This window comes from Mustela nivalis (assembly GCF_964662115.1).
Source record: "Mustela nivalis genome assembly, chromosome: 13".
NCBI classification, from domain to species: domain Eukaryota; kingdom Metazoa; phylum Chordata; class Mammalia; order Carnivora; family Mustelidae; genus Mustela; species Mustela nivalis.
Window position 1 is genome coordinate 66847930 of NC_139032.1, and position 24316 is coordinate 66872245.

At 37.5% G+C, this 24316-nt stretch overlaps 1 protein-coding gene across 1 annotated transcript in view; it reads left to right on the forward strand.

Moving 5' to 3' along the window:
* Positions 1–296: 296 nt before the first annotated feature.
* LOC309846327 (olfactory receptor 13D1-like) overlaps positions 297–24316 on the forward strand; it is a gene marked incomplete at both ends in the record, with an annotated part of 32263 nt that continues 8243 nt past the window's right edge. Inside the window, 3 exon segments of the mRNA XM_082695195.1 lie at positions 297–633; positions 636–838; positions 840–1144. Coding sequence (XP_082551321.1) covers positions 297–633; positions 636–838; positions 840–1144 — 845 coding nt within the window.

Consider the following 24316-nt stretch of genomic DNA (forward strand, 5'->3'; position numbering starts at 1 on the left):
ACATTTAGAATGATGTTGTCCTTATTATTTTATTGGAGGCCTGACACTTCACAGCACAATTCTTGGGGTTATTGGTAGCTTTGCCTCTGCTACTGCATGGCCCTACAAAGTACTGAATCTCTCAGTGCTTCACTTTCATCATCAATAAAGTTAAAATTGTATCTATGCCTTTTCTGATACCCAGAGCTGAATGAAAAATCAAAATATTGCAGGTAAAAGTGATGTTTTAAACTAAATTATAATTTAAATTTCCTGAAGTCATAAACTTATCTGAACTCCACAGGTGACACAGGCACATGCAGATGGGAAATTACTCAGCAGTCACTGAATTCTTTCTGGTGGGACTTTCCAAATACCCAGAGCTCCAGCTTTTTCTGTTCGCTCTCTGCCTTATCATGTATGCGATAATCCTCCTGGGAAACAGTCTCCTCATTGTCATCAGCATACTGGATTCTCGCCTCCACACCCCCATGTACTTCTTCCTTGGGAACCTCTCATTCCTGGACATCTGCTATACATCATCATCCATTCCTCCAATGCTCATCATATTTAGGTCCAAGACAAAATCCATCTCCTTCATTGGCTGCACTCTGCAGATGGTTGCCTCCCTTGGGTTGGGCTCCACTGAGTGTGTCCTCTTGCTGTGATGGCCTATGACCAGTATGTGGCCATCTGCAACCCACTGAGGTACCCCATCATCATGAACAGAGTGCTTTATGTGCACATGGCTGCTTGGTCCTGGATCATAGGCTGTATGAATTCCTTAGTGCAAACAGCCCTGACAATGGTGTTGCCTTTCTGTGGAAATAACGTTATTGATCATCTTACCTGTGAGCTCCCTCGCCCTTCTTAAACTCATATGTTCAGATATTTCCATGAATGTGCTTATCATGACAGTGGCAAGTATTGTTTTACTGGTGATTCCTCTGCTGTTAATTTTCATCTCCTATATTTTTATCCTCTCTTCCATCCTAAGAATTAATTCTACTGAGGGGAGAAAGAAAGCTTTTTCTACCTGTTCAGCCCACCTGACTGTGGTTATCTTATTCTATATGTTTAGGACATGTGAACCCATCTGGAGAGACGTATTTTATGTAGTCCCAGATGAAGTTGCAGAGTTCAGTATAATGGAAGCGTTGTGTTTGTAAGGCCAAATGTGTAATTCTCATTCTTACAACAGAGAATTTCCATGTAAATCTTTTCATATAATATATTTGCAGCAGTCCTTCTAGTTATATGGAACTATGCCTTTTGATCTCATAGAGGTCATGATGAATGCTGTTTCTCTCTGTCTCTATGTATTGCCTTCTCTCTCTCATCTTTGCTCCCTTTTCCTTCTTTTAACCTTTCTTTCTTTGCTCTCTTCTTTATCTTCTTTCTCAGTCTCCTCCAGGTATAAATGTATATATTGTTTTAGTCTGCCCAGCATCCTTTCATCTTGTAAAAGAACACATCTTTTTATTTTAAGGAATCAGCTCTCTCCCACGCTCAGTCTATATTTGGCTGAAGTTGACCACACTCTCTGGATCAAATGATAAGCATGAAACAAAGACTGGGCAATGAAAAATGAACATCCCCTAGTTACAGTGATTTATTCAGGGTAGCATGTGACTTAAGCCATGCTAATAACACTTAATTGCCGAAATGTTGCCTGAGCATCAAAGAGTCACTCTTTTTTTCAACAGTTTCTAAGAAGTAGAACATATGTCCAGATCTTCTCCTGGCCATCTTTATCAATATATGGGGAGAGCCAGACTGAAAATGAAATCACGAAAGAGGAAGATAGAGCTGAGGGAAGAACTTAGGGTGTGCTTGATGTCATTATTAACTCCTGGTTCAAGGTGGGTCTAAAAACATTAATGTTTGGACTTTTCAGTTATGTGAGCCAATAAAGTTCCTTTAATAGATTGAATTCAGGGTCCCTGGCTGGCTCAGTGGGTTAAGCCTCAGCCTTTGGCTTAGGTCATCCCAGGAGCCCTGCATCGGCCTCTGCTCAGCAGGGAGCCTACTTCCCCCTCTTTCTCTGCCTGCCCCTCTGCCTATTTGTGATCTCTCTCTCTCTCTCTGTCAAATAAATTAATAAATAATCTTTTTTAAAAATATATTGAATTCATTTCCACTGTTTATAAACCTATAAATCCTTACTAAGGCATTCTCTTTTTCTTAGTTCCAGAGGTAGAATTTAGTGATTTGTCAGTTTCATATAACACCCACTGCTCATTACTTCAAGTGCCCTCCTTAATGCCCATCTCTCAGTTACCCCAGCCCCCCCACCTACCTCCACTCCAGGAACACTCAGTTTGTTTCCTATAGTTAAAAGTCTCTTGTGGTTTGCCTCCCTCTCTGTTTTCCTTTTATTTTATTTTTCCTTCTCTTCCCCTATGTTCATCTGTTTTGTTTCTTAAATTCCAAATATGAGTGAAAATATATGGTATTTGTCTTTCTCTGACTCACTTATTTCGCTTAGCATAATACTCCCTAGTTCCAGCCATGTCATTGCAAGTGGCAAGATCTTTCTTTTTGATGGCTAAGTGATATTCCATTGAATATATATCCCACCTCTTCTTTATCCAGTCATTTGTTGATGGACACCTAGTTTGGCTCTTGTGGATGTTGTTGCTATGAACATTGGGATGCAGATGCCTCTTTGAGCACTGTATTTGTATCTTTCAGGTAAATGCCTAGTGATGCAATTGCTGTGTCATAGGGTAACTCTCTTTTTTTAATTTTTTTTAATTTTTTTTAATTTATTTATTTGACAGAGAGAGATCACAAGTAGATAGAGAGGCAGGCAGAGAGAGAGGAAGGGAAGCAGGCTCCTTGCTGAGCAGAGAGCCCGATGAGGGGCTCGATCCCAGGACCCGGGGATCATGACCTGAGCCAAAGGCAGAGGCTTTAACCCACTGAGCCACCCAGGCGCCCCCAGGGTGATTCTATTTTTAACTTTTTTGAGGAACCTCCATACTGTTTTCCAGAGTGGCTGCACCAGTTTGCATTCGAACCAACAGAGTAAGAGGGTTCACCTTTCTCCATATCCTCGTCAACATCTGCTATTTCCTGAGTCATTAATTTTAGCCATTCTGACAAGTGCGAGGTGGTATCTCATTGTTATTTGATTTGTATTTCCCTGATGCTGGTGATGTTGAGTGTTTTCTCATGTGTCTGGTGGCCATTTGTGACAATATGGTACTGGCACAAAAACAGACACATGGATCAATGGAACAGAATAGAGAGCCCAGAAACAGACACTCAAATATATGGTCAACTCATCTTTGACAAAGCAGGGAAGAATATCCAATGGAAAAAAGACAGTCTCTTCAACTCCTAGACTCCTGGAATGAAACTGGACCACCTTCTTACACCACACACACACACACACACACACACACACACAACACACACACACAATCCCAAAATGGATGAAAGGCCTAAATGTGAGACAAGAGTCCATCAAAATCCTAGAAGAGAGGGGCTCCTGGGTAACTCGGTTAAGCACCAGCCTTTGGCTCAGGTCATGATCCCAGGGTCCTGGGATCAAGCCCCACATTGGGCTTTATGTTCAGCAGGGATTCTGCTTCTCCTTCTTCTTCTGCCTCTCGCCTTGCTTGTGTTCTCTCTCTCTCAAATAATAAATAAAATCTTTTTCTAAAAAATCCCTGAGGAGAACATAGGCAGCAACCTCTTCAACTTTGGCTGTACCAACTTCCTGCTAGATACATCTCCAAAGGCAAGAGAAACAAAAACAAAAATGAACTACTGGGACTTCGTTAAGATAAAATCTTACTCATCCTCTCCCTTTTCCTCTCCCTCACTAGCTCCGGGCTCTAACTTTTCCTCTGTATATCCCTTTTTCCTGATTCTTTAGAATACTGTTTGTGTCTCTCCCTCTCATTGTCATTTTGTGACTGTTTCCATCTCTTTCTCACTCTTGCTCTTTCATCTTCTGTCTCAAAAACTTGTCATTTTTAAGAATACTGTTGTTCCCGGGGCGCCTGGGTGGCTCAGTGGGTTAAAGCCTCTGCCTTCGGCTCAGGTCATAATCTCAGGGTCCTGGGATCAAGCCCCGCATTGGGCTCTCTGCTAGCAGGGAGCCTGCTTCCCCTCTGTCTCTGCCTGCTGCTCTGCCTACTTGTGATCTCCCTCTCTGTCAAATAAATAAATAAAATCTTTAAAAAAAAAAGAAAAGAAAAGAATACTGTTGTTCCCAAATTCACCAGCACTCAGGAGTCACTTCTTCCTTTAGTACAAATTATAAAAATATAATAATTACAATAATATAACCTTCATGCTGCATGAATACACACAATTTATCCCCCATTGCAAATATTGCTGAGGACTTTTTACATTTTCTTAGTTCTTGGTCAACTTTTCTCCAGACAGCTTTACTGTTCTTCTCTATCACTTTTCTGATTATCTTACAATTATTTTTCATTGTACTTAAGTTCTCTACAGCCCATCTCACACCCCAAAGAGTATATACAAAACACATACATTCAAGAGGTTGTCACATTTAACAGACTACTTAGCTTGAGAATAAAATAAAGTGATGCAGAAAAAAAACTCTACCTCATTACTGAATATCACTGCTCCTAGGATCTACTAGACATAATCCCTCATAAGGGCCTCTTGAAACCATGTCCCTGTTTAGCTCCTGGCTAGTCACCTTCTGCTTCCTCTACAACATTGGGCTTAACCCAATAAAAACATATGGGTAGACAACTAAAAGCACTCCTCCTTATGGTCCTTCTCAAAGGGGTGAGTCTACCCCCAAAACAGATGGGATCTTCTACTCTTATAATTACAGAAGAGAAGTTCAGGCACTTTTAAAAACAACGTGTCTTCAGGATGCCTGGATGGCTCAGTCCTCGGGGCACCTGGGTGGTTTAGTTGGCTAGACATCTAACTCTTGATTTTGGCTCAGGTCATGATCTCAGTGTTGAGATCAAGCCCCACACTGGTCTCCACACTCAGAATGGAGATTACTTGAGATTCTCTCTCCCCTTCTCCCTTTGCCCCTATCCCCACTTTTGCTCTCTAGATAAATTAATTAGTTTTTAAAATCTTAAAAAAAATGTATCCTCACTATCACACCAGTAAGTTAGAAATATTGGATCCCAGCACCTTGTAGATTTCATCTACTTCAAAAATAAAAAAACATGGGCACCTGGGTGGCTCAGTGGGTTAAGCCCCTGCCTTCGGCTCAGGCCATGATCTCAGGGTCCTGAGATCGAGTCCCGCATCGGGCTCTCTGCTCAGCAGGGAGCCTGCTTCCTCCTCTCTCTCTCTCTGCCTGCCTCTCTGCCTACTTGTGATCTCTCTCTCTCTGTCAAATAAATAAATAAATAATCTTTTTTAAAAAATAAAATAAAATAAAAAAATAAAAAAACATGTGGGATATCTGGGTGGCTCAGGTGGTTAAGCTTCTGCCTTGGGCTTAGGTCATGATCCCAGAGTCCTGGAATTGAGTCCCATATTGGGCTCCTTGCTCAGTGGGGAAGCTGTTTCCCCCTCTGCCTGCTGCTCCCCCTGCTTGTGCTCTTGCTCTCGCTCTCTCTCTGACAAATAAATAAATAAATGGAAACTTAAAAAAAAAAAAAAAAAGCAGGGGCGCCTGGGTGGCTCAGTGGGTTAAGCCTCTGCCTTCAGCAGAGGTCTTGGTCTCAGAGTCCTGGGATGGAGCCCCACATTGGGCTCTCTGCTTAGCGGGGAGCCTGCTTCCCCCTCTCTCTCTGCCTGCCTCTCTGTCTACTTATGATCTCTCTGTCAGATAAATAAATAAAATCTTGAAAAAAAAACAAGAATAAGAAACACATAATAATAAAAAGATACCTCTATCATCTAAATCCATCTAATGAAATAAAAGATTTTGTGATGAAAAAAAATTTCTTCAGGAAAACCTCTGAAATATATTATCAACTAAAACAAGCTATCTCCTCACTGTCACCAAAAATGATCTTGGTCTAAATTATTTGTAGAATTTCTCAATGCAATTACTAGATATCAATATCAAGTATTGTATCCACCTCCAAAGGAAATAAGATTCTAATCTATCAAATAATATTTAAAGGTCAGTTAACACAAGAGTCAAATCACATGGATTTACAAGCATCTAGCTCAACACTTAATGCTTGAATATCCTCTAGCACATCCATTATGAGTGGTTATCCATCCTTTCTTGCAGTGGTAACCCCACCACTTCCTGAGAGACTTTAATCAATAATTATTAGAAACATCTTCTTATATGAAGCCAAAACCGGTCTTTTATATTTTCCACTTTTTATTCTTAGTCATAAACTTTAGGAAAATATCACTTGAGTTTATTTTTAGAACTAGAATTAGTTTATATTTTAGAGTATGCAACTAGTTCTTAAAATTAATGGAGATAGTTCAACTCACTCATGCATTCAACAAACATCTGAATTATCTAGACTCTTCTAGATAAGGCAAAACAATATGAACATTAATGTCTGAGAAAGAATTTGAACACAGATCTGTTTTATTCTAAAGGCCACTTCATACCTTTTGCTCCCTTCTACTACCCTGTGATTATAGCTTGGACAATCTTTTCAATATTGGATATTACAATAATGTTCTAATTGGTTTCACAATCTCTGAATTTTTCCTAATTTAATGCAATCTGTCTACCTTCTAAATTAATCTTTCTAATTCAAGGTGTTCATCATCACTAACAATTCAAGAACTTAGTCTGGTTTTCTAACTAAAATGCAAACACACTGACATGATATTAATGTCCCTCCACAAAATGGTCACCACCTAAAATTCTAGTATTATCTCATAGAGCAAATTCATCCATTCTCATTGTTTCAAAGAACCACAAATAAAATGATGAATCCAAATCTACAGATACATCACACATTTTCTCTAGGGGATTTTACAGTGTTATCTCATCTAAGTGCAATAAATAAAACACATTTATTTCACTCATCATGTTATCTTACACCATATTGTCTTCCTGCCATTTTCCCATCACAAAATGTTTTTTCATGAGTACTTTCCTGCTCTTTTGATAATTTCCAAAATTCTCAAATTGAAAGCATGACATCAGCAAGATGGCAAAATAGAAGGTCCCCAGGTCTAGTCTCCACACAAAAGCACTGATTTGGTAACCATCCATAGAGTCAAGTATCTTTGTGCAAGGTTCAGGGCCCAGTTAAGAGGATGCAACATATCAGTGGAGCCTAAGACTGAGGAAAAGTTGTTTGAGAAAGTAGGACAATACCCCAGTAGCAGCACCATCAACTGTGGGCCTGCAAGACCCAGAAGCAGCCCTATCCATCCATGGACTTAGCTCTAGTACTACATGTTCTTGGACTTGCCACCAGCCCTCCTCTTAAGCAGAGCTGGTGGGAACCACACCCAAATGGTGTCCACTAACAGTCCCACCCCATCTACAGTCTGACTGTGGACCTGGAAGCAGCCCCTTGTTTTACACCAGTCCCATCCACCCAGGGACCCAGTATGAGCTACACATGAACAAAATCCTACTAATAAATCCACCCACCACAAACCCAACCACAGACATAGAAGTAGCCCTGTGACCCAGTTCCAGCCTCACTTGACAGAGATCCCAGAGGTAGTCCTATCTTCTCCAGCAGGAGGTCATTACCTGCCAAAATCAGTCTGTAAAGACTGGAAGAAGTTAATGGTCCTTCAAATGCACAGTCACCTGCAAAAGGCTACAAGGATAATGAAAAATAAAACAAAAATGAAACTTCCAAAAAAGAAAAACCAAAGAGGGAAGGAGAAAACTTTTGGAGATGGATAAGTTTATAGTATTAATAGTGATGATGGCTTTACAGGTGTATAGTTATCTCCAAACAGATCAAGTTTTACAAATTAAGTATCTAGAGTTTTTGGTATGTCAATCATACTTTAATAAAAGTAGTTAAAGAACTCTTAAAATGACCTGCAAATTTGCCCAAGATCTAGATCCTTTATAATTCTTCAGCCTCATCTTTCACCCTGTTTATCTCTCCCCACTGTTGGGTACCCTGTGTTTCAGGTGGATTTCTTTTAATTCTTAGAGCTATCACTTCTTCTCTTTCCTCTCTCTTTCTCCCTCTCTCTCTCTTTCTCACACACACACACACACTCACACATGCACATTTCTATGTTGATGAAGCTCTTTTTATCTTAAAATCTAAGTGTTTAGACTCCAGTCAATGTGCTCTGCCATAATCCATGCTTGTTTGTTTGTTTTCTTGTTTGTTTTGATAAAGAAAATAATGATAATATAATCCCACTGCTAGAAAGACTCACATCTTGATTGGAGTCCAAGCTAGGAATCAGTTTCCAAATTCACACTGATATACTACTTACCATGTTACACAGTTTGGTACCCTCACTAAAAGAAAAAATTGGGATGACATCATTTACTAATGTAATAACTAAAGAAATATAAGATACACTATCTTTGCAAAACTAGAAGTTAAAATCATTTTACTACTCTTTCCAGTGGCAAAACAGTCCCAGGAGATTCAAGAAATTTTTTTAAAGATTTTTTATTTATTTATTTGACAGAGAGAGATCACAAGTAGGCAGAGAGGCAGGCAGAGAGAGGAGAGGAGGAAACAGGCTCCCTGCTGAGCAGAGAGCCCGATGCGGGACTCGATCCCAGGACCCTGAGATCATGACCTGAGCCGAAGGCAGCGGCTTAACCCACTGAGCCACCCAGGCGCCCAGATTCAAGAAATTTAAATTGTGACATACTGGTAGGAATTTTTGACTTGAGATTACAAATATTTCTGACAAATTTTTTAAAAGTTATGCTCTATATAAAGAAACCATCAAATGTCTTATGATATACAAATAAATAAGTATATGGTGGCAAATACTCAAGTTTTGAAATTCTCTATCAATATGATTAGATAATTGGGTAACTCCTTAAGACATTTAAATGAAAATAAATAAGTGTGTCATTGAGGAAGAAGCTAGTTTATGCTTCCTTTTTTGAGGTAACAAGGCAGCATTGTGTGTGACTAATAGAAGGTTCAAATATCTAAATGTATAAAGGGAGGGTATGTGATTTGGTGAGTGCTGTGAAGTGTGTAAACCTGGTGATTCACAGACCTGTACCCCTGGGGATAAAAATATATGTTTATAAAAAATAAAAAATTTAAATGTATAAAGTAAATAAAATAAACAAAACAAAATACAGGATTTTTTTCACATCACCAAGAGATTATTCTTTATTAAACCAGTCTGTACGAGATTTCCTGAAATAGAAGTTTTTTTCCCAATAGTAAAAATGCATATCTTTTAAATTCACAGGAAACTTGTCAAGTTAAATGTGTGATGCAAAACAGACTCCAGTGGAGATAAGAGTGACATGAATTTTTTAAAGTGTCATTATAAATGTCCTTAAACTTTCAGGAAAAAAGGTTATCCTATTTAAAAAGAAAAACTTTTCAATATATTGTTTACAAGTCCAACAAGGGAATAATTAAAATAAATTTTAATGGTCCCTTTGAAACTTAGTTTCCTATACTGAACAGTTAACAGTGTTTCATTGTTATTCCTGGGGGATAGGAAGAAAGGAGAGGGGAGCAAGTTAAAGCATCAGTGATTAACCAAACTTAAATTCTAAGTAATGAGGAGAAAGTTATAAATAAACTTCTGTCACATGATATGTTTTATGCTGAAGTATTCCATCTGTTTTTAGCTACTTCTGAAGGAACTACTGGTTTCTGTGACACGTCATATTGAATAGACCACAGCAAAAGTATCTTCGTTATTCCTACAATACTTTTCTGTGGTCTCACATTCAATACCCACAAGGCAATGAAGATACTTTTGATTGCGCTATTCTTCTACATTCATGTAATAATCACCTATATATCTTGTAATGCTGTTCTTCAAACGAATAAATTATACAATTACTAACATTTCTCAGGACCTATTATAATACAGAACTGTAATGAGCACTAAGGATTTGAAGTTCAACCCAAAGAAGTTACACTATAACCTGAATGAAAGAAGCAACTCTTTTTCTGTGTTACTCACATTCTTACACAGATAAGGGATTTTAAAATGATTAAATTATGAGATATTATTGATTAGAGACTATCTAAATTAATAGTAATTACACCGTGAGAGTGACTGAGTTGATTACAGGATATCAGGCACAATGTACATTATTGGTTTTTTAAAGAAAAAATTAGGACTTCAGCCAAAATAATTACCATTACTGCAATTAGTGAGATAGAGCTATTGGATATAAATTTTATGCATCAAATCTAAAAGATTTAATTTTCAAAGGACTTTGAATGGTACAATAAGCTGATACCTCAGTGTTCAGGGCAGTGGTGAAAGAGATTATCGAACCAGACCAACAAGACTATACTTAAATGGCAAACAAAAAGAACATTCATCATATTACTCTTTGTTAAAAATGAAATTCTTGGGGTGCCTGAGTGGCTCAGTGGGTTAAACCTCTGCCTTCAACTTGGGTCATGACCCTGAGATCATGGGTCCTGGGAAAGAGCCCCACATCGGGCTCTCTGCTCAACAGGGAGCCTGGTTGCATCTCTCTCTCTGCCTGCCTCTCTGTCTACTTGTGATCTCTGTCAGATAAATAAATAAAAATCTTTTTAAAAAAATGAAATTCTGTCTTCATGGCAAATAGTCATTAATCAAAACAAAGGCCAGCTATAAAGAACTTCTCAAACTCAACACACAAAAAAAACAGATAATCATGTCAAAAAATGGGCAGAAGACATAGACACTTCTCCAATGAAGACATACAAATGGCTATCAGACACATGAAAAAATGTTCATCATCACTAGCCATCAGGGAGATTCAAATTAAAACCACATTGAGATATCATTTTTTTAACTTTTACCCTTTTCTTTTTTAATATTTTTTAACTAGTTTATCTAATATTCATATATACATATTATTTTTTAATATTTTTTCTTTATTCATTTTCTTTTTTAATTGTTTCTTTTTTTTTTCTGAACCTCTTTTTATCCCCTTTCTCTCCCACACAATTTGGGGTCTCTTCTGATTTCATTAAAGCGTATTTTCCTGTGGTCTTTGCCACACTTTTAGTATTTTACTAGCTCCTTCATATACTCTTATCTGGACAAAAAGACAAGGCAGAAAAATTCACCACAAAAAAAAAAGAACAAGAAGCAATACCAAATGCTAGGGACCTAATCAATACAGACATTGGTAATATGTCAGATCTAGAGTTCAGAATGATGATTCTCAAGGTTCTAGCCGGGCTCGAAACAGGCATGGAAGATATTAGAAAAACCCTCTTGGGAGATATAAAAGCCCTCTCTGGAAAAATAAAAGAAATAAATCTAACCAAGTTGAAATCAAACAAGCTTTAATGAGCTGCAATCAAAAATGGAGGCTCTCACTGCTAGGATGAATGAGGCAGAAGAAAGAATTAGTGATATAGAAGACCAAATGAGAGAGAATAAAGCAGCTGAGCAAAAGAGGGACAAACAGCTACTGGACCACTGGAACTAGAGAGATAAGTGACACCATAAGACGAAACAACATTAGAATAACTGGTATTCCAGAAGAAGAAGTAAGAGAGAGGGGAGCAGAAGGTATATTGGAGAGAAATATTAGAGAGAATTTCCCTAATATGGCAAATAGAACAAGCATCAAAATCCAGGAAGTGCAGAGAACCCCCCTCAAAATCAACAAGAATAGGTCCACACCCCGTCACCTAATAGTAAAATTTACAAGTCTTAGTGACAAAGAGAAAATCCTGAAAGCACCCCGGGAAAAGAAGTCTGTAACACACAACGGTAAAAATATTAGATTGGCAGCAGACTTATCCACAGAGACCTGGCAGGCCAGAAAGAACTGGAATGATATATTCAGAGCACTAAACAAGAAAAACATGAAGCCAAGAATACTACATCCAGCTAGGCTATCATTGAAAATAGAAGGAGAGATAAAAAGCTTCCAGGACAAACAAAAACTGAAAGAATTTGCAAACACCAAACCAGCTCTACAGGAAATATTGAAAGGGGTCCTCTAAGCAAAGAGAAACCCTAAAAGTAGTATATCAGAAAAAAACAGAGACCATATACAGTAACAGCCACCTTACACACAATACAATGGCACTAAATTCATGTCTCTCAATAGTTACCCTGAATGTAAATGGACTAAATGGCCCCAATCTTAAGACACAGGGTATCAGAATGGATAAAAAACAAAACCCATTAACATGCCGACAAGATACTCATTTTAGACCCGAAGACACCTCCAGATTTAAAGTGAGGGGGTGGAAAACAATTTACCATGCTAATGGACATCAGAAGAAAGCTGGGATGGCAATCCTTATATCAGATCAAACAGATTTTAAGCCAAAGACTATAATAAGAGATGAGGAAGGAAACTATATCATACTCAAAGGGTCTGTCCAACAAGAAGACCTAACAGTTTTAAATATCTATGCCCCTAATGTGGGAGCAGCCAACTATATAAACCAATTAATAACAAAATCAAAGAAACACATTTCCAATAATACAGTAATAGTAGAGGACTTGAACACTCCCCTCACTGAAATGGACAGATCATCCAAGCAAAAGATCAACAAGGAAATAAAGGCCTTAAATGACACACTGGACCAGATGGACATCACAGATATATTCAGAACATTTCATCCCAAAGCAACAGAATACACATTCTACTCTAGTGCACATGGAACATTCTCCAGAATAGATCACATCCTGGGTCATAAATCAGGTCTCAACCAGTATCAAAAGATTGGGATCATTCCCTGCATATTTTCAGACCACAATGCTCTGAAGCTAGAACTCAACCACAAGAGGAAATTTGAAAAGAACCCAAACACATGGAGACTAAACTGCATCCTTCTAAAGAATGAATGGGTCAACCAGGAAATTAAAGAAGAATTGAAAAAATTCATGGAAACAAATGATAATGAAAACACAACAGTTCAAAATCTGTGGGACACAACAAAGGCAGTCCTGACAGGAAAATAGATAGCAGTACAAGCCTTTCTCAAGAAACAAGAAAGGTCTCACGTACACAACCTAAACCTACACTTAAAGGAGGTGGAGAAAGAACAAGAAAGAAACCCTAAGCCCAGTAGGAGAAGAGAAATCATAAAGATCAAATCAGAAATCAATGAAATAGAAACCAAAAAAACAATAGAACAAACCAATGAAACTAGGAGCTGGTTCTTTGAAAGAATTAATAAGACTTATAAACCCCTGGCCCGACGTATCAAAAAGAAAAGAGAAAGGACCCAAATAAATAAAATTATGAATGAAAGAGGAGAGATCACAACCAACACCAAAGAAATACAGACAATTATAAGAACATACTATGAGCAACTTTACGCCAACAAATTTGACAATCTGGAAGAAATGGATGCATTCCTAGAGACATATAAACTACCACAACTGAACCAGGAAGAAATAGAAAGCCTGAACAGACCCATAACCAGTAAGGAGATTGAAACAGTCATTAAAAATCTCCAAACATTGCACTATTGGGTATTTACCCTAAAGATACAAATGTAGTGATCCAAAGGGGCACATGCACCCGAATGTTTATAGCAGCAATGTCCACAATAGCCAAACTATGGAAAGAACCTAGATGTCCATCAACAGATGAATGGATCAAGAAGATGTGGTATATATACACAATGGAATACTATGCAGCCATCAAAAGAAATGAAATCTTGCCATTTGCAACAACATGGATGGAACTAGAGCATATCATGCTTAGCGAAATAAGTCAAGCAGAGAAAGACAACTATCATATGATCTCCCTGATATGAGGAAGTGGTGATGCAACATGGAGGCTTAAGTGGGTACGAGAAGAATAAATGAAACAAGATGGGATTGGGAGGGAGACAAACCATAAGTGACTCTTAATCTCATAAAACAAACTGAGGGTTGCTGGGGGGAGGGGGTTTGGGAGAAGGAGGTGGGATTATGGACATTGGGGAGGGCATGTGCTTGGTGAGAGCTGTGAAGTGTGTAAACCTGGTGATTCACAGACCTGTACCCCTGGGGATAAAAATATATGTTTATAAAAAATAAAAAATTAAAAATAAAAAAAATAAAATAAAAAATAAAATAAATTAAAAAAAAAATCTCCAAACAAACAAAAGCCCAGGGCCAGACGGCTTCCCGGGGGAATTCTACCAAACATTTAAAGAAGAACTAATTCCTATTCTCCTGAAACTGTTCCAAAAAATAGAAATGGAAGGAAAACTTCCAAACTCATTTTATGAGGCCAGGATCACCTTGATCTGAAAACCAGACAAGGATCCCATCAAAAAAGAGAACTACAGACCGATATCCATGATGAATACAGATGTGAAAATTCTCACCAAAATACTAGCCAATAGGATTCAACAGTACATTAAAAGGATTATACACCATGACCAAGTGGGATTTATTCCAGGGCTGCAAGGTTGGTTCAACATCCGCAAATCAATCAATGTAATACAACACATTAATAAAAGAAAGAACAAGAACCATATGATATTCTCAATAGATGCTGAAAAAGCATTTGACAAAGTACAGCATCCTTTTCTGATCAAAACTCTTCAAAGTGTAGGGGTAGAGGGCCCATACCTCAATATTATCAAAGCCATCTATGAAAAACCCACCACAAATATCATTCTCAATGGAGAAAAACTGAAAGCTTTTCCGCTAAGGTCAGGAACACGGCAGGGATGTCCATTATCACCACTGCTATTCAACATAGTACTAGAAGTCCTAGGCTCAGCAATCAGACAACAAAAGGAAATTAAAGGCATCCAAATCGGCAAAGAAGAAGTCAAACTATCACTCTTCGCAGATGATATGATACTATATGTGGAAACCCCAAAAGACTCCACTCCAAAACTGCTAGAACTTGTACAGGAATTCAGTAAAGTGTCAGGATATAAAATCAATGCACAGAAATCAGTTGCATTTATCTACACCAACAGCAAGACAGAAAAAAGAGAAATTAAGGAGTCAATCCCATTTACAATTTCACCCAAAACTATAAGATACCTAGGAATAAACCTAACCAAAGAGGCTAAGAATCTATACGCAGAAAACTATAAGGTACGCATGAAAGAAATTGAGGAAGACACAAAGAAATGGAAAAATGTTCCATGCTCCTGGATTGGAAGAATAAATATTGTGAAAATGTCTATGCTACCTAAAGCAATCCACACATTTAATGCAATTCCTATCAAAATACCATCCATTTTTTTCAAAGAAATGGAACAAATAATTCTAAAATTTATATGGAACCAGAAAAGACCTCGAATAGCCAAAGGAATATTGAAAAAAAAAAACCAAAGTTGGTGGCATCACAATTCCAGACTTCAAGCTCTATTACAAAGCTGTCATCATCAAGACAGCATGGTACTGGCACAAAAACATACACATAGATCAATGGAACCGAATAGAGAGCCCAGAAATAGACCCTCAACTCTATGGTCAACTAATCTTCGACAAAGCAGGAAAGAATGTCCAATGGAAGAAAGACAGCCACTTCAACAAATGGTATTGGGAAAAACTGGACAGCCACATGCAAAAAATGAAATTGGACCATTTCCTTACACCACACACAAAAATAGACGCAAAATGGATGAAGGACCTCAATGTGAGAAAGGAATCCATCAAAATCCTTGAGGAGAACACAGGCAGCAACCTCTTGGACCTCAGCCACAGCAACATCTTCCCAGGAACATTGCCGAAGGCAAGAAAAGCAAGGGCAAAAATAAACTATTGGGATTTTATCAAGATCAAAATCTTTTGCACAGCAAAGGAAACAGTTGACAAAACCAAAAGACAACTGACAGAATGGGAGAAGATATTTATTTGCAAACAACATATCAGATAAAGGGCTAGTGTCCAAAATCTATAAAAACTTAGCAAACTCAACACCCAAAGAACAAATAATCCAATCAAGAAATGGGCAAAAAAAAAAAAAAGAAAAAGAAAGAAAGAAATGGGCAGAAGACATGAACAGACACTTCTGCAAAAAAGACATCCAGATGGCCAAGAGACACATGAAAAAGTGTCTGACATCACTCAGCATCAGGGAAATACAAATCAAAACCACAATGAGATATCACCTCACACCAGTCAGAATGGCTAAAAATAACAAGTCAAGAAATGACAGATGCTGGCAAGGATGCAGAGAAAAGGGAACCCTCCTACACTGTTGGTGGGAATGCAAGCTGGTGCAACCACTCTGGAAAACAGCATAGAGGTTCCTCAAAATGTTGAAAATAGAACAACCCTATGACCCAGCAATTGCACTACTGGGTATTTCCCCTAAAGATACAAACGTAGTGATCCGAAGGGGCACGTGCACCCAAATGTTTAGAGCAGCAAAGTCTACAATAGCCAAACTATGGAAAGAACCTAGATGTCCATCAACAGATGAGTGGATAAAGAAGATGTGGTATATATACACAATGGAATACTAGCAGCCATCAAAAGAAATGAAATCTTGCCATTTGTGACAACATGGATGGAACTAAAGGGTATCATGCTTAGCAAAATAAGTCAATCAGAGAAAGAAAACTATCATATGATCTTCCTGATATGAGGACGTGGAGAAGCAACATGGGGGGGGGGGGTTAAGGGGGTAGGAGAAGAATAAATGAAACAAGATGGGATTGGGAGGGAAACAAACCATAAGTGACTCAATCTCACAAAACAAACTGAGGGCTGCTGGGGGGAGGGGGTTTGGGAGAAGGGGGTGGGATTATGGACATTGGGGAGGGTATGTGCTTTGGTGAGTGCTGTGAAGTGTGTAAACCTGGTGATTCACAGACCTGTACCCCTGGGGATAAAAATATATGTTTATAAAAAGTAAAAATTTAATTTAAAAAAAAAGAGTAAGAAATAGGGGGTGTGGGAGGTTGGGTGAGCCTGGTGGTGGGTATTATGGAGGGCACATATTGCATGGAACACTGGGTGTGATACATAAACAATGAATTCTGGTACACTGAAAAGAAATGTTAAAAATTTTTAAAAAGAATAAGAAATAGAATATATAAGGCTTACAAAGGAAGAAATCAAGTTTCCACTTTCCCAGACATGTAATTATCTAACAGAAAATGAAGATAAGTTATAAACAAATTATTTGAATTAATAATGGTTGCTGAGTCTAAAGATCAATTTTTTAAATATTTTATTTCTTTATTTGACAGAGAGAGATCACAAGCAGGCAGAGGGGCAGGCAGAGCAAGAGGGAGAAGCAGGCTCCCCACTGAGCAGAGAGCCCAAAGTGGGACTCGATCCTAGGACCTTGGGATCATGACCTGAGCCAAAGGCAGAGGCTTTAACCCACTGAGCCACCAAGGTGCCCCTAAAGATCAATATTTTAAAAATCAGTTGTGTTCCTTGTACCAATCACAACTAGTTAAAAATATACATATTTTATATAGAGGAGTTGAATCACTACAGTGTATACCTGAAAATAACATAACATTGTATATAGATTATACTCAAATTTTTTTAAATAATTACAATTAAAACCACAATAGTGATATATATGTCAAATGCCTATGAATAAATCTAATAAAAATATCACAACTCATTTTTTATAATGTATGTTTTTATTAATTATTTTTATTAACATATAATGTGCTATTTGCCCCAGGGGTACAGGTCTGTGAATCGTCAGGCTAACACATTTCACAACACTCACCATAGCACATACCCTCCCCAATGTCCATAACCCACCCATCCTCTCCATATCCTCCTCCCCCCAGCAACAATCAGTTTGTTTTGTGATATTAAGAGTCTCTTATGGTTTCACAAGTACTTTTTGAAGAAACCTATAAATCTTTATAAAAAAAATAATTTCAGCTTTTGAGGTCATGATCTCAGGGTCATGAGATCAAGCCCCACATCAGGCTCTGCACTCAGTGGGTAGTCTACTTAAGATTCTCTTTCTCCCTCTCCCTTGGCCCCTCACCCTGCTCATTCTTTCTCTCTCTCTCTCTAATAAATCTTTTGAAAAATAGGAAGCCTAAATAAACAGGGAGCTGTGTATATATATTTTTCTTAATTTAATATATTTAATATATATATATTTTATAAATATATATATATATATATATATATTTTTAAGATTTTTCATTCATTTGACAGACAGAGATCACAAGCAGGCAGAGAGGCAGGCGGAGGGAGGTGGGGGAAGCAGGCTTCCCGCCAAACAGAGAGCCCAATGCGGGTCTCGATCCCAGGACCCCGGGACCCAAGCCAAAGGCAGAGGCTTCAACCCACTGAGCCACCAAAGTGCCCCACAGGGAGCTATATTTAACACACAGTTACGAAATTCAAAAAATTTACCCCCAACATTCTCTCTAAATTTAATGTAATTCTATCAAAACTCTAATGGAATGAGCTTCCTTCACCCCCTTGGATATTGTTAAGTTGATCCTAAAATTTACATAAAAGAATAAAAAAACAAGGGTCACCAAGAAAATATTGAAGAATAAGAGTAAGATGATGGTTGCCACTATATCACATCAAGACTGATTATAAAGTTGTAGGTATTTTGATAATGTAGTATCGGTGAAGACAGAAAGACAAACAAATCAATAGAATATAATAGAAAATCCAGAAATATCTCAGGCATATATAAGAATTTGATAACAGATATCATCACAGTGTTTGATAACTGATAAGGCATTGTAAATCACTACATAGCAAATGGAATATTTGATAAATCATACTTGGTTATTCATAATGACAAAAAAGATAACTATATAGATGTCTATCTTATACTATATTACATAAAAATTTGAAAAGGATTTAATAGCCAAATTCTAAAAAGCAAAACTTTAGAACATCTATAAAAAATTAGAAAAGAATACCTTTATGACATGCAGACAGTAAAAGTATTTATTAAACAAGCTAAAAAACAAAAAGAGAAAATGAGAGATTCAGCCTCCTCAAAATTAAATATTCTATATGACAGAAGACACCATTAAGCAAGCTTAAATATTAGTCATAAATGGGGAAATTTATCTGTAGTACACAAAAACAAAAATGAGAGTCCAGTATATGTTTCTAAAAAACACAGACATCCAATGAAAAAAATAGCAAGTTCTACAACACAGTTCTATAACCATATCAATAAAAATATGAAAGGATAACCGAATCATAAGTAATCAAAGAAATGAAATATTTATAAATGTGACACTACCCACCCAAAACTTAAATACTAAATTATGAAAATAATATGGAGCAACACAAAATCTAATTCATTGCAACTGGGAGTATGAATTAACGTTTTGAAGTGCAAACAAGCAAGACCAGTGGAGTTGATCCTTAATTCCACTTACAGGTTTATACACAAAGGATGAAGAAAAAGCTAGTCTGTGCCACCACCTAGTGGCCTCAGAATACAACAGAAAATATGATCCCTTCCACAATGCTTACAAAAGACTTTTTTTAATATCTTTTTTTTTAAGATTTTATTTAATTACTTATTTGACAGACAGAGATCACAGGTAGGCAGAGAGGCAGGCAGAGAGAGAAGAAAGCAGGCTCCCTACCAAGCAGAGAGCCCGATGCTGGGCTCGACTGGACCCTGGGATCATGACCTGAGCAGAAGGCAGAGGCTTTAACCCACTGAGCCACCCAGGCGCCCCTCTTTTTTTAACATCTTAATTTTATTTTATTTTTTCAGTGTTCCAAGTTTCATTGTTTATGCACCACACCCAGTGCTCCATGCAATATGTGCCCTCCTTAATACCTACCACCAGGCTCACCCATTCCTCCACACTCCCCTCCAAAACCCTCAGTTTGTTTCTCAGGGTCCACAGTCTCTCATACTTCATCTCTCCCTCTTGAAAGTACCTGCACAGGGATGCACCAACAACTTACAAACATGTAGAGTTTATACATGTAGTTACTGCCCCCACTACTCTGTTGGGCCAGGATTTGGCTCCACCTATTTAGTTCCTTCTATGGATTTGCTTGAACCTAACCTCATGACCAACCAAACAGAAACATCTTCAGACAGTGCTTCATATATCCACCCCATATAATTCCCAAAACCCTTCAAATAATATCTACTGTTACGTGAGGCTTAAAGAATGCTTCTCCAAACTAACTGGACTGGATTGTTAATAATTTAAAAATTGGCCAATACTAAATATTGACAAGAACATTGTGCAGGGAGCCTGAGTGGCTCAGTGGGTTAAGCTGCTGCCTTCGGCTCAGGTCATGATCTCAGGGTCCTGGGATCGAGTCCCGCATCGGGCTCTCTGCTCAGCAGGGAGCCTGCTTCCCTCTCTCTCTCTCTCTCTCTGCCTGCCTCTCCATCTACTTGTGATTTCTCTCTGTCAAATAAATAAATAAATAAATCTTTAAAAAAAAAAAGAACATTGTGCAAAAGGAGCTCTCATACACTTCTGTTAGAGTACAAATTTGGAAAATTAGTAAAGATTAATGTATATCCCCCCAAAAAAGAAACTATAAAACTTTTAAAAATTGTTAAAATAAAAACTAAACATTACCAAAAAAGATGAGTATATGTATAGACTATGACACAGAAATTCCTTTCTTATGTATACTTTCTAGCAGTGGTTCCTAACCCCATAGGATACCTATGAATAAAATTCAAGGGGACTTGTAACTTAGATGGGAAAAAAATATATATCTTTTTTTTCATTAACCTCTAAGTGAAATTTAGTAGTTCAGTTTTACATATAAGTTTACCAAACTTTCAAGCTACAGATAGTCTTCATTTTATTCAAGTTATTTAGCAAAAACCAGAGTGAAACCTACCCCATCCTTTTTTTTAATGATAGTTCATTGTGGTTTTTTTAAATTTATTTATTTTCAGCATAACAGTATCATTATTTTTTCACAACACCCAGTGCTCCATGCAATCCGTGCCCTCTATAATATCCGCCACCTGGTACCCCAACCTCCCACCGCCCCCCGCCACTTCAAACCCCTCAGATTGTTTTTCAGAGGCCTACCCCATCCTTTTGCTTTTATCTCAGAACCAGGTAAAGACAATACAAGAAAATATAACTTCTTGTTTTATTTCACTTATAACATAGATGTGTAAAAAAATGCATAGAATATGAAATAGAATGTATGTATTCCATGAAATAGAATGTTCTAATAATGAATCTTGGATCACCCATTAAACCCTAGACAAAAAAAATTTTTTACAACTTCCTGAAACCAGGATCTCAAAGAGATATTTGATCCCCCATGTTCATTTCAGCATTATTTTCTTTTAAAGGTTTTATTTATTTTATTTATTTGACAGAGAGAGAGAGATCACAAGCAGGCAGAGAAGCAGGAAGAGAGAGAGGGGGGTGGGAAGCAGACTCCCTGCTGAGCAGAAAGCTCAATGCAGGGCTTGATTCCAGGACCCTGAGATCATGACCGAGCCGAAGGCAGCGGCTTAACCCACTGAGCCACCCAGGCATCCCTGCAGCATTATTCACAATAGCCCAAGATGACAGAACAATCTAAATGTCAAAAGATGCATAAACAGTTAAAGAAAATGTGAGATAGATAGATAGATAGATGTGTATATATATATATATATATATATATATATATATACACACACATATATATGCGGTATATGTATATATACACAAATACATACACATGCACGATGTAATATTCATCAGTCTTAAATATGAAGGAAATATTGCTACATGTGGCAACATGGATAAATTTTGAGGACCTCATGCTAAGTGAAATAAACCGGTCATAAAGGAAAAATACCCTCTAATTCCATAATGAATCTAAAATAGTCAAACTCATCGAAGCAAGTGGAATGGTGGTTGCCAGAGGTTGAGGGGAGGAATAAATGGAGAGTTATTATCCCATAGGGTATAAAGTTTCAGATATTTACAAATAATAAGTTCTAGAAATCTGAGATACATTTTTCCTATAACTAACAATATGGTATTGTACACTTATAAATTTGTAAAGAAGGGTTAGATCTAATGAAGGTGTGGTATATATATATATAGTGTATACACACACACACACACACACACATTACACACACATTGGAATATTACTTGGCCATAAAAAATGAAGTCTTGCCATTGGCAATGACAGGGATGGAGATACAGAGTATTATGCTAAGAGAAATCAGTCAGAGTAAGACAAATACCTGGTGATTTCTCTTATATGTGGAATTTAAGAAACTAAACAGATGATCATGGGGGAAAAGAGAAGAATACCAAGAAACAGACTCTTAACTATAGAAAACAAACTGATGGTTACCAGAGGGAAGCTGGGTAAGGGAAATGGGGTGAAAGAGGTGATGGGGATTAAGGAAAACACTTGTGATAAGTACCAGGTATTGTATATAAGTGTTGAATCACTAAATTGTACACTTGAAATTAATATTACACTGTATGTTAATTAACTGGAATTCAAATTTAAAAGTTAAAGATTTAAAAATAAATAAACAAATAAATGCCTTCCTGAAATGGCCAACAGTATCCAGAAAATGAATGAGGGCAGTCAACACTTGTTAGAAGAAACAGCACCAGTTGAGTTTCCCTTTTAGTAGTTTTTTTTTTTTTTTTTTTAGTTTTAAGATAAGGGAAGGACAAAGTCCTTCTACAGGGTAACTAACATTCAGATAGAAAATGCAATCTCAACAACTTGAAGAAACAGAGAAGCGTTTGGGAAGATCACAATAGTCAAAAATTTAGAAGAAGAAAAAAAGACACAGAAAGAAAATAGCTAAAGAATGAAAACCCCAGATTTCTACATAAGCTCTGCCTAAATATTGACTGATCCCTAAAATACACATAAGTACAGCTAAGCTTAAAATATTTGAGTAGAGATTTCAGTGGCTGCCCACCTTAGAGAACACAAGTTTGATATTTTGTTTAAATTATATTTATTTATTTGGCACGGAGAGAGAGATCACAAGTAGGCAGAGCAGCAGGCAGGGAAGCGGGCTCCCTGCTGAACAGAGAGCACAGTGCGGGGCTCGACCCCAGGACCCTGAGATCATGACCTGAGCTGAAGGCAGACTTAACCCACTGGGCCAGTTTGAAATTTGAGCCCTGCCAAATTACTGCCCACTAAAACAAAACACGAATACTTGTGGCAAATTCAATATCCAGGGGTGCCTGGGTGGTTCTGTCACTTGAGCCTCTGCCTTCAGCTGAGGTTATGATCCCAGAGTCCTGGGAGTGAGTCCTAAATAGGTCTCTTTGCTCAGCGGGAGCCTGCTTCTCCCTCTGCTTGCTGCTCCCCCTGCTGATGTACTCTCGCTCTTGCTCTCTCTCACTCTAACAAATAAATAAATACAATCTTTTTAAAAAATCCAATATCCAAAAACAGTTGCAGAGAGTTATACTCTAACAAGCTCTGAAACTTTGCTATTCCCTCCATCAAGAAGTAGAGTCTTTTTCATTTTTTTTTTTTATGTATCCCCACAACATGGAGTGAATATATTTGGCATTGGACTTTAGCAAAGGTCCTGAATCTTAAAATATGAGTAGAATTGTGTTCTTCTAACTAAGGCCTATACAATTTTGGAGTGCTAGAAAAATAGAAGTGTAGATGGAGCTGAAACACTAAAACCTGGAAGTACACAGCAGGGTCAAGGGCCAGAAAGTTGTTAGGAAGTAGGTGAAGTCGGGGACAATGGGAAGCAATAGCAGGAGAGCACTGGACATTCCTTGAGTTGTGCCTCCCTTGTCCTCACAGGAAATAAAATGAAGGGAATCTGATCCCAGTCCTCAACATTGTCATTCATTCAAAATGCCAAAAAAGTGAAAAATTACTGAGAATCCAGCAAAAAACTGTTTCATTTCTACTTACATTTTTTTCCTATTTATCAGCTGAAGATACTAAGAAATTCATTAAAACTGCCTAATATGGGAAATATACACATTATATTGTTAATTATTTTAAAACTTAATAAATCAAGAAATGCAGCATGGTCTTATGCCTGTAAATATAGTACTTCAATAGATAATATGTCAAAATACTAGTATTTGTTCTATAATAATGAATGACTTTGATTTCTTCCTTGGATTTTCTGGACTTCTCAAATTTCTATACTGAGTATACATAATCTGTATAATCCGGGAAGTAATAATTTAGAGGAGAAAATTACTGTTTATTAAGTTAAGTATAATCAGTTCTTGAAACATCATCCCTAAAGTACCTAAAAGTTACTGCCTTCTATATTATTAAAAGAAATCACTTCTGGGATTACAATGTCTCTTAGAAGAAAACAAAGGAGGATTTAAATTGGTTACCAGAACCACTGGTGGGGCCCTTGAAAATAAATATTTAGGGCCCAAAGGTACGA